This window comes from Taurulus bubalis (assembly GCF_910589615.1).
Source record: "Taurulus bubalis genome assembly, chromosome: 15".
Lineage (NCBI taxonomy): Eukaryota > Metazoa > Chordata > Actinopteri > Perciformes > Cottidae > Taurulus > Taurulus bubalis.
Genome location: NC_136603.1, coordinates 1,254,392 through 1,265,312, shown reverse-complemented (window position 1 = coordinate 1,265,312; position 10,921 = coordinate 1,254,392). Strand labels below are relative to the sequence as shown.

The 10,921-nt window shown below is 42.3% G+C and overlaps 1 protein-coding gene across 1 annotated transcript in view; it reads right to left on the bottom strand.

The window, feature by feature from the left end:
- Positions 1-407: 407 nt before the first annotated feature.
- LOC306747419 (USP6 N-terminal-like protein) overlaps positions 408-10,921 on the bottom strand; it is a gene marked incomplete at both ends in the record, with an annotated part of 15,318 nt that continues 4,804 nt past the window's right edge. Inside the window, 8 exons of the mRNA XM_079230479.1 lie at positions 408-919; positions 1,005-1,157; positions 1,664-1,763; positions 2,894-2,959; positions 6,823-6,917; positions 7,034-7,154; positions 8,843-8,891; positions 10,282-10,391. Coding sequence (XP_079086605.1) covers positions 408-919; positions 1,005-1,157; positions 1,664-1,763; positions 2,894-2,959; positions 6,823-6,917; positions 7,034-7,154; positions 8,843-8,891; positions 10,282-10,391 — 1,206 coding nt within the window. The remainder of the gene's footprint in view (positions 920-1,004; positions 1,158-1,663; positions 1,764-2,893; positions 2,960-6,822; positions 6,918-7,033; positions 7,155-8,842; positions 8,892-10,281; positions 10,392-10,921) is intronic.

The following is a 10,921-nucleotide window of genomic DNA, read 5'->3' as shown; positions in this document are numbered from 1 at the left end:
GTAATTTTGGATTTCTATTTTTGCAGATAGAAAAGAAAATTGGAGATAATTTCCTTATTTTGTCACATTCTCTCCACGGGGAACGTCGGCTGCACTGGTTTGAGTCCCAGTTTAACCAGTGTCCTTCCTGGGAGGAGATCCTGAGGCACTGAATTAATTTGATGAGCTGGACATCAGTCGCCTCATGCGGAAACATTTAGAAACCTATTTATTAACTCTGTATCTTTCTGGTTTTGTATTTTAAAGCAATTATTGCTTGACATAATCAGATAAATTATACTTATGTAGTAATAATGACTGGTAACTCCCACTTTGAACCTCCTGAACCCCACAGAACATTAAAGGTACCAAACAGCTGAAACCGGCAAAGTGAGTTCACGCCACTGATCAAAACATCGGCACTCGTTTCATGAAATGTCCGGCGCCCACGTTTCCTCCGATGCTTCGCTGGAGTCCCGGTTCAGAACCTCCGCCTGCTGCAGCAGCTGGACCAGGTGGCTGTCCTCGGAGCTCGAGTCCGACGAGGCCCGTCGGGCCACGGGAGCCGAAGGCGTCCGCGGGACCCTGCGGGAGGGCCGGTCCGAGTCGCCGCCGTCCGTTGACGCTCGCGAGAGTTGAGGCGTCGCTTCGCTCCCGGGGGGCCGGTACGGCGGAGGCCCGATCGGCGGGGAGCCGCCGGGGGTGAGCGGGGCCCGGCTGTGGATGATGACCGGGTCCGGGGAAGGCAGCGGGGCCTCCTCGTCCGCAGCGTCCAGATCCCAGGGGTCCTTGGAGGGGCTCTGGTCTGGGGATATGGAGTCAGGCGTGTGGCAGATGATGTGGAGGCTCAGTCCGGCTCGGGCCGAGGGCGGCTTCCCTCTGGAGGGCCGGACCGGCAGCTCCTGACCCAGAGGCTTACGGGGAAACTCGTCAGGCTTCCCTGCACGAAAACATATGAAGTTCACAAAGTTAGGAGGTCCAGACTTTAGGAAAGCTTTCGTGTGCGTTGTGGACATGCCGTGCACCTGGAGGAGGAAGGTCCAGCTTCATCTTCCTCAGTTCAGTCATGGAGGCCTGAAGCTGCTCCACGACCACGTCGTCGCTGTAGAAGAACGTCTGAGCGATCCGCTCCTGCAGGAACTCTCTGAGGTCCTCCAGAGACATCTTCAACAGACGCTCTGCACACACACACACACACACACACACACACACACACACACACACACACACACACACACACACACAGTTTATGTCAAAGCCACACAGCATAGACTTCTATACAACCAGAGGAGTCGCCCCCTGGTGGTCAGGAGAGAGAATGCAGCTTCAACACATGAAGCATCGGCTTCACTTTAAAGAAGCAGAGATTGCAGCCTGGTAAAAGTCTCTCTCCTGACCACCAGGGGGCGACTCCTCTGGTTGTATAGAAGTCTATATAAATTACTCTACTTTCTTGATTTATTCTCTCAGTAAACATTGTAAACATGAGTTTGAGAAAACAAGCATTTAAAAAGTGGTCTTCTTGTCGTTTTGAGGCATCAACATTGTCGTGAAGTTATAATATTAAAAGTTGGAGCCGGATCCAAATGTCCAGACTTAAAGAAAACAGCTGAACGATGGGCTAGTATAGTCAGGGCTACAAATCGACGTTGACGACGTGTTTGTGAGCTCCTGGTGCCCTTACTCTTGTGTATCTTCAGGACGGTGTAGGACATGGCGGTGAGGAGCCGCTCCCCCTCCAGGATGAAGAGGTCCCACAGCCGGAGGGTCAGCGTGAACGGCGTCTGCAGGAACACAAACCGGGTCGCCGTTAATCTCTCCCCAGAGTCTCGCTGCAAATTGTGTTTTAATGCTGCTCTCCTCCTGCTGGAAAGTCAGGAGGTTTTTGTTTTCTTTTGGTTCCATCCCCAAAAACCTCAGAGGCCCCACTCAGGCCCCTCAGAGCCGAGCCACCCGGCGGGACGGAGAAGTGCTGACGGCGGCCCGATGCTGCCAGACCACCGCCGCAGGATTGTGGGCTTCGTAGCGCAGACTAACGGCAGCTCAGCCTCACAGCAGCTTAGCCTCACAGCAGCTCAGCCTCCTCACAGCAGCTCAGCCTCCTCACAGCAGCTCAGCCTCACAGCAGCTCAGCCTCACAGCAGCTCAGCCTCCTCACAGCAGCTCAGCCTCCTCACAGCAGCTCAGCCTCACAGCAGCTCAGCCTCACAGCAGCTCAGCCTCCTCACAGCAGCTCAGCCTCACAGCAGCTTAGCCTCACAGCAGCTCAGCCTCCTCACAGCAGCTCAGCCTCCTCACAGCAGCTCAGCCTCACAGCAGCTCAGCCTCACAGCAGCTCAGCCTCACAGCAGCTCAGCCTCCTCACAGCAGCTCAGCCTCACAGCAGCTCAGCCTCCTCACAGCAGCTCAGCCTCACAGCTCTCGTAACGTGTCGGAGATCCAGTGTCACCGGGCAGCTTTCACGCTGAACTCGTGTTAAAGTATCTTAAAAAGAAAAGGCCATCTGGAACATTCCTTCTGGTCATTGTTGGTAATAAGAGACCATGAAACTCCCCCAGTTGATTACAACTAGACCATTGTGTTAGTGGGACGATGAAGTGGTGAAGCATGAATGAAGTGGTGAAACACAAATGAAGTGGTGAAGCATGAATGAAGTGGTGAAACATGAATGAAGTGGTGAAGCATGAATGAAGTGGTGAAACATGAATGAAGTGGTGAAGCATGAATGAAGTGGTGAAACACAAATGAAGTGGTGAAGCATGAATGAAGTGGTGAAGCATGAATGAAGTGGTGAAACATGAATGAAGTGGTGAAGCATGAATGAAGTGGTGAAGCATGAATGAAGTGGTGAAACATGAATGAAGTGGTGAAACATGAATGAAGTGGTGAAGCATGAATGAAGCAGCTTCCTCACCCTGTCGATGAAACACTGCATGAACCATTTAGTGCAGTAGATCCCTGCAGACATCTGCTCTCTGTCCTGCAGAGACAGAGAACAACTCAGCAGTAGTAGTAGTAGTATAGTCAGTAGTAGTAGTAGTATAGTCAGTAGTATTAGTAGTAGTATAGTCAGTAGTATTAGTAGTAGTAGAGTCAGTAGTAGTAGTAGTATAGTCAGTAGTATTAGTAGTATAGTCAGTAGTAGTAGTAGTATAGTCAGTAGTATTAGTAGTATAGTCAGTAGTATTAGTAGTAGTATAGTCAGTAGTATTAGTAGTATAGTCAGTAGTATTAGTAGTATAGTCAGTAGTATTAGTAGTAGTATAGTCAGTAGTATTAGTAGTATAGTCAGTAGTAGTAGTAGTATAGTCAGTAGTAGTAGTAGTAGTATAGTCAGTAGTAGTAGTAGTATAGTCAGTAGTATTAGTAGTATAGTCAGTAGTAGTAGTAGTATAGTCAGTAGTAGTAGTAGTAGTATAGTCAGTAGTATTAGTAGTATAGTCAGTAGTAGTAGTAGTATAGTCAGTAGTAGTAGTAGTATAGTCAGTAGTAGTAGTAGTAGTATAGTCAGTAGTATTAGTAGTATAGTCAGTAGTAGTAGTAGTATAGTCAGTAGTAGTAGTAGTATAGTCAGTAGTATTAGTAGTAGTATAGTCAGTAGTATTAGTAGTATAGTCAGTAGTAGTAGTAGTATAGTCAGTAGTATTAGTAGTAGTATAGTCAGTAGTATTAGTAGTATAGTCAGTAGTAGTAGTAGTATAGTCAGTAGTATTAGTAGTAGTATAGTCAGTAGTATTAGTAGTATAGTCAGTAGTAGTAGTAGTATAGTCAGTAGTATTAGTAGTAGTATAGTCAGTAGTAGTAGTAGTATAGTCAGTAGTATTAGTAGTATAGTCAGTAGTATTAGTAGTAGTATAGTCAGTAGTATTAGTAGTATAGTCAGTAGTAGTAGTAGTATAGTCAGTAGTATTAGTAGTAGTATAGTCAGTAGTATTAGTAGTATAGTCAGTAGTAGTAGTAGTATAGTCAGTAGTATTAGTAGTAGTATAGTCAGTAGTATTAGTAGTATAGTCAGTAGTAGTAGTAGTATAGTCAGTAGTATTAGTAGTAGTATAGTCAGTAGTAGTAGTAGTATAGTCAGTAGTATTAGTAGTAGAGTCAGTAGTATTAGTAGTAGTATAGTCAGTAGTATTAGTAGTATAGTCAGTAGTATTAGTAGTAGTATAGTCAGTAGTATTAGTAGTAGTATAGTCAGTAGTATTAGTAGTATAGTCAGTAGTAGTAGTAGTATAGTCAGTAGTAGTAGTAGTATAGTCAGTAGTATTAGTAGTAGTATAGTCAGTAGTATTAGTAGTATAGTCAGTAGTAGTAGTAGTATAGTCAGTAGTATTAGTAGTAGTATAGTCAGTAGTATTAGTAGTATAGTCAGTAGTAGTAGTAGTATAGTCAGTAGTATTAGTAGTAGTATAGTCAGTAGTATTAGTAGTATAGTCAGTAGTAGTAGTAGTATAGTCAGTAGTATTAGTAGTAGTATAGTCAGTAGTATTAGTAGTATAGTCAGTAGTATTAGTAGTAGTATAGTCAGTAGTATTAGTAGTATAGTCAGTAGTATTAGTAGTAGAGTCAGTAGTATTAGTAGTAGTATAGTCAGTAGTATTAGTAGTATAGTCAGTAGTATTAGTAGTAGTATAGTCAGTAGTATTAGTAGTAGTATAGTCAGTAGTATTAGTAGTATAGTCAGTAGTATTAGTAGTATAGTCAGTAGTAGTATAGTCAGTAGTAGTAGTAGTATAGTCAGTAGTATTAGTAGTAGTATAGTCAGTAGTATTAGTAGTATAGTCAGTAGTATTAGTAGTAGAGTCAGTAGTATTAGTAGTAGTATAGTCAGTAGTATTAGTAGTAGTATAGTCAGTAGTATTAGTAGTATAGTCAGTAGTATTAGTAGTAGTATAGTCAGTAGTATTAGTAGTATAGTCAGTAGTATTAGTAGTAGAGTCAGTAGTATTAGTAGTAGTATAGTCAGTAGTATTAGTAGTATAGTCAGTAGTATTATTAGTAGTATAGTCAGTAGTATTAGTAGTAGTATAGTCAGTAGTATTAGTAGTATAGTCAGTAGTATTAGTAGTAGTATAGTCAGTAGTATTAGTAGTATAGTCAGTAGTATTAGTAGTAGAGTCAGTAGTATTAGTAGTAGTATAGTCAGTAGTATTAGTAGTATAGTCAGTAGTATTAGTAGTAGTATAGTCAGTAGTATTAGTAGTAGTATAGTCAGTAGTATTAGTAGTAGAGTCAGTAGTATTAGTAGTAGTATAGTCAGTAGTATTAGTAGTAGTAGAGTCAGTAGTATTAGTAGTAGTATAGTCAGTAGCATTAGTAGTAGAGTCAGTAGTATTAGTAGTAGTATAGTCAGTAGTATTAGTAGTAGAGTCAGTAGTATTAGTAGTAGTAGTAGTATCAGTAGTAGTAGTAGTAGTGGTAGTAGTATTAGACTCAGTAGTAGAGTCAGTAGTAGTAGTAGTAGTAGTAGTAGCAGTAGTAGTAGTAGTAGTAGTAGTAGTAGTATTTGACTCAGTACTAGAGTCAGTAGTAGTAGTAGTAGTAGTAGTAGTAGTAGTAGCAGTAGTAGTAGTAGTAGTAGTAGTAGTAGTAGTAGTATTAGACTCAGTACTAGAGTCAGTAGTAGTAGTAGTAGTAGTAGTGGTAGTAGTAGTAGTAGTAGTAGTAGTAGTAGTAGTAGTAGTAGTGGTAGTAGTATTAGACTCAGTAGTAGAGTCAGTAGTAGTAGTAGTAGTAGTAGTAGCAGTAGTAGTAGTAGTAGTAGTAGTAGTAGTAATAGTGGTAGTAGTATTAGACTCAGCAGTAGTAGTAGTAGTAGTAGTAGTAGCAGTAGTAGTAGTAGTAGTAGTAGTGGTAGTAGTATTAGACTCAGTAGTAGAGTCAGTAGTAGTAGTAGTAGTAGTAGTAGTAGCAGTAGTAGTAGTAGTAGTAGTATTAGACTCAGTACTAGAGTCAGTAGTAGTAGTAGTAGTAGTAGTAGTAGTAGTAGCAGTAGTAGTAGTAGTAGTAGTATTAGACTCAGTACTAGAGTCAGTAGTAGTAGTAGTAGTAGTAGTAGTAGCAGTAGTAGTAGTAGTAGTAGTAGTAGTAGTAGTAGTAGTAGCAGTAGTAGTGGTAGTATTAGACTCAGTACTAGAGTCAGTAGTAGTAGTAGTAGTAGTGGTAGTAGTATTAGACTCAGTAGTAGAGTCAGTAGTAGTAGTAGTAGTAGTAGTGGTAGTAGTATTAGACTCAGTAGTAGAGTCAGTAGTAGTAGTAGTAGTAGTAGTAGTGGTAGTAGTAGCAGTAGTAGTAGTGGTAGTAGTATTAGACTCAGTAGTAGAGTCAGTAGTAGTAGTAGTAGTAGTAGTAGTAGTAGTAGTAGTGGTAGTAGTATTAGACTCAGTAGTAGAGTCAGTAGTAGTAGTAGTAGTAGTAGTGGTAGTAGTAGCAGTAGTAGTAGTGGTAGTAGTATTAGACTCAGTAGTAGAGTCAGTAGTAGTAGTAGTAGTAGTAGTAGTAGTAGTAGTGGTAGTAGTATTAGAGTCAGTAGTAGAGTCAGTAGTAGTAGTAGTAGTAGTGGTAGTAGTAGTAGTAGTAGTAGTGGTAGTAGTATTAGACTCAGTAGTAGAGTCAGTAGTAGTAGTAGTAGTAGTAGTAGTAGTGGTAGTAGTATTAGAGTCAGTAGTAGAGTCAGTAGTAGTAGTAGTAGTAGTGGTAGTAGTAGTAGTAGTAGTAGTGGTAGTAGTATTAGACTCAGTAGTAGAGTCAGTAGTAGTAGTAGTAGTAGTAGTAGTGGTAGTAGTATTAGACTCAGTAGTAGAGTCAGTAGTAGTAGAGAACACACTTGTGTAGCTGTGATCTCACCAGATGTTTCTTCAGTTTGGGGATGAGTTTGGAAATAATCTGATCGTGATGGAGCTGGAATCGCTGCAGTTTGGGGAACCCGGGAACGAAAAACCCTTTTGGAAGAGAAACAGAGCAGAGAGGCGTTTCTTAAACATTACATTTCATGTCTTAATCCCACTGAATACGAGTCACCCCGGGCAGGCCGCCTGTATCAGCACCGGCGTCTCACCGTGCATGCCGTGTTTCTGGTCGGTCAGCAGCTGCGACAGCGCCCAGAAGGCGTCTTCCTCGTTCATGTACATCAGCAGCAGGGCGGCGATCTGACTCATGCCCTGGCAGTAGCTCACCTCCTGCAGGAGCCGGGGACACAACCAAAGGACCATCCATGCCGTTTGCTTTTCACTGCTTGAGCAGACGGACCAACGTGTCCGTCGCCCACAAAAGCGGCACTGTTGTAATTATTGATCCTGCAAATGCCTGTCAAACCTAGGCAGCAATGGCTGTATAGAAGTCTTTGCTTCATGCGTTAAAGCTGCAGTCTCTCTAGTGTCCACCAGGGGGAGACTCCTCTGGTTGTATAGAAGTCTTTGCTTCATGCGTTAAAGCTGCAGTCTCTCTAGTGTCCACCAGGGGGAGACTCCTCTGGTTGTATAGAAGTCTATGCTTCATGTGTTAAAGCTGCAGTCTCTCTAGTGTCCACCAGGGGGAGACTCCTCTGGTTGTATAGAAGTATATGCTTCATGTGTTAAAGCTGCATTCTCCTGTCCACCAGGGGGAGACTCCTCTGGTTGAATAGAAGTCTATGATTCATGTGTTAAAGCTGCATTCTCTCCTGACCACTGGGGGGAGACTCCTCTGGTTGTATAGAAGTCTATGATTCATGTGTTGAAGCTGCATTCTCTCTCCTGACCACTAGGGGGAGACTCCTCTGGTTGTATAGAAGTCTATGATTCATGTGGCAAAGCTGCATTCTCTCTCCTGACCACTAGGGGGAGACTCCTCTGGTTGTATAGAAGTATATGCTTCATGTGTTAAAGCTGCATTCTCTCTCCTGACCACTAGGGGGATACTCCTCTGGTTGTATAGAAGTCTGGGCTTCATGTGTTAAAGCTGCATTCTCTCTCCTGACCACCAGGGGGCAACTCCTCTGGTTGTATAGAAGTCTATGCTTCATGTGTTAAAGCTGCATTCTCTCTCCTGACCACTAGGGGGAGACTCCTCTGGTTGTATAGAAGTTTATGCTTCATGTGTTAAAGCTGCATTCTCTCTCCTGACCACTAGGGGAGACTCCTCTGGTTGTATAGAAGTATATGCTTCATGTGTTAAAGCTGCATTCTCTCTCCTAACCACTAGTGGGAGACTCCTCTGGTTGTATAGAAGTCTATGATTCATGTGGCAAAGCTGCATTCTCTCTCCTGACCACTAGGGGGAGACTCCTCTGGTTGTATAGAAGTATATGCTTCATGTGTTAAAGCTGCATTCTCTCTCCTGACCACTAGGGGGATACTCCTCTGGTTGTATAGAAGTCTATGCTTCATGTGTTAAAGCTGCATTCTCTCTCCTGACCACTAGTGGGAGACTCCTCTGGTTGTATAGAAGTCTATGCTTCATGTGTTAAAGCTCTACTGGTTGCAGAAAAAGCCAAGATGGCAACGGCAAGCTGGCCGAACTTCTTCTTATATCCTCTGAAAAAGGGTTCTCCAATGAGGAACCCGACACGGCTCTAGTTAGCACCTTGACTGCTCAAGATCAGAAGGAGTTTCCTGTGAGCAGGAACGCCCTGAAGCTGACCAGTACAACCCGGTCTGACCACAGAGCAGCTCCAGGGCCGGTCCGGGGATTGAACCGACGACCTTCCGGCCACAAACTCGCTTCTCTAACCTTCCCTGCTTTCTACTGTGAATGTTCTGAGAGTTAACCCTGACCTGAACGTCTACAGAATGAGCCACTGGTGGAAAACAAGCACATGCAGTCTGATCTTTATCAGTTGAATCAAGTTAAAGTGGTTTTTAGTGGTTTAGGGAAAACAGCTCCTTACGGTGTTGTAGACTGAATATGCAGAGAGGACGTTGAAGAGAGCCTGCTGCCTGCAGAGGAGAGGAGACAAGAAGCACGGAGAATTATGGGACTCATTCACAAGGTCCATATGTCTACAGAGAATAAAAACATATAAAATACATATATATATATATATTTACATATTTAATTTATTTACATTTTAAATATTTATATATATATAATATAGTCAATTAAATTGAATACAAATATATATATGACTTTATAGTAGAACATTATCACACAATGCAACCTAAAAAACAAGTGCACAATAGTCACTATGAGCTAACAAAACAATCTGAAAAACATTAAATCTGAATGAATTAATCTGAATAGTTTCAGACCAAGTCCCAGACCGGAGGTCTCACTCTGCACAGTTTAAAGTGGACTGTGTTACGAGGAGAAGAGAAAAGCAGCCAGACAAGGAGACGAGGAGACGAGGAGACGAGGAGACAAGGGCAGAGAAACAAAGAGGAACACAACACAAAGCAAACTAAATGACACCGAAAAACACAGAGCAGAAAACACAGAAAGAGAAAGTAAAACAAAAAACACGTAAATCAAAATAAAGTCAAAACGGAGAGAACATTTAAAACAGAGCACACATAATCCAAGATCACTATAAAAACAGAAGCAGATAAAAACTTTTTTTTTTAAATATTGAAATGATTTGCTGGCCCGGACGTTTCATCCGCTCCTGAAAACGAGCCGGCGGTCTGTTATCTTTACACGGCCTGTAAGTGTTCTGCAGCTCATATGACCTTGATATGAAAACCAGACCTTATTGTCCTTGATCTCTAACCAATCCAAACCTAAATCATCTAAATCTGCAATAAAAATCACAATAAACACAAGCAATTCATGTTAGGAAGCATATTAAGTCCAAAAAACTTGTTTTTCGGTTCAGAAATTGAAAAATGACCTCCTTTGACCTGAGTCTTGCTCTCCTCATGAGGTACATGGTATTTAAACGACCGTCTCCTTCATCTGATGCGCTTTCACACGAGTCTGAGGACCAATGAGATCGCAGGACCTCGAAACGCTATAATCGATTAGTCATGTTGAGGAGTTTTACAGAATTATTAACGATTTTTATTTTTAAATGTAAACCGACACGTATCTTCTCACAAGGGTTACAATACTCTGGCAATTTAAATGAATTAGATCGGAACTCTGGATGAGGAGATAGTATAGTTTTTAGTTTGAAAAAAACAACACACTTCTCATTTCCTTGAGATCCGAAAAAAAGTGGGTGGGGCTTTTACCGTCAGCGACGTCAATCGGGTTCCACCGGTTTCACACTCAGCCACGCAGAGGTCGCAGAAAGTCGACCAAAACGTGTTCAAGACGCCCGACCGCGTCTTCATACCTTGAACCTCACCGGACAGAGCAGCTGAGGACGTAACGAAGAGCCAGACTCACTTGACCCCGAAGCGGTCCATGAACATGATGTGGTCTCTGAAGGTCCGGTTGATGTCCAGGTCGATCTGTTTGATCTCGGACGAGTAGAGGCCGGCCTGCTCCTTCATTCTCTGAGCGGGGAAACAAAGAGCTGGGTCAACGAGAACGCAAGTGTGTTTGGAAATAAAACCATTGAGCCGCATTTCAAATGGAAGCAAGGCACCAGAAATGCAGAATAAATATCTTTAACTATTAAAATAATACAATATAACTCAAAGGGGCACTGTTTGGACAGCTAGCTGGTCTTGTTTGAAAACAGTGAAATTACATTTACTGTTTGTAAATTGAACACAATGGGAAGGACTTCATTATTTTATTTTTATTTTAAAGTTAGCTTTATGCTAGCATTATGCTAATCAACATATTCATATGGCTCGTCTTGTTGTTTAACATTCGGTCGAATTATGTTTACTGTTTGTTTTTGACTTTGAATCATGCTAGCATAGCTTAGCTTTCTGGCTTGTAGATGATATCAATGTTTCTTTGAGCTTAGCAATTTAGCACATAAGCAAACCTTCAGGGTTACCAGGAAAATGGAGTGAATTTTGGTTGCAAACAACAGATTAATGGCCTTAATGTCTTCCTTTGGCAAGTGACCATA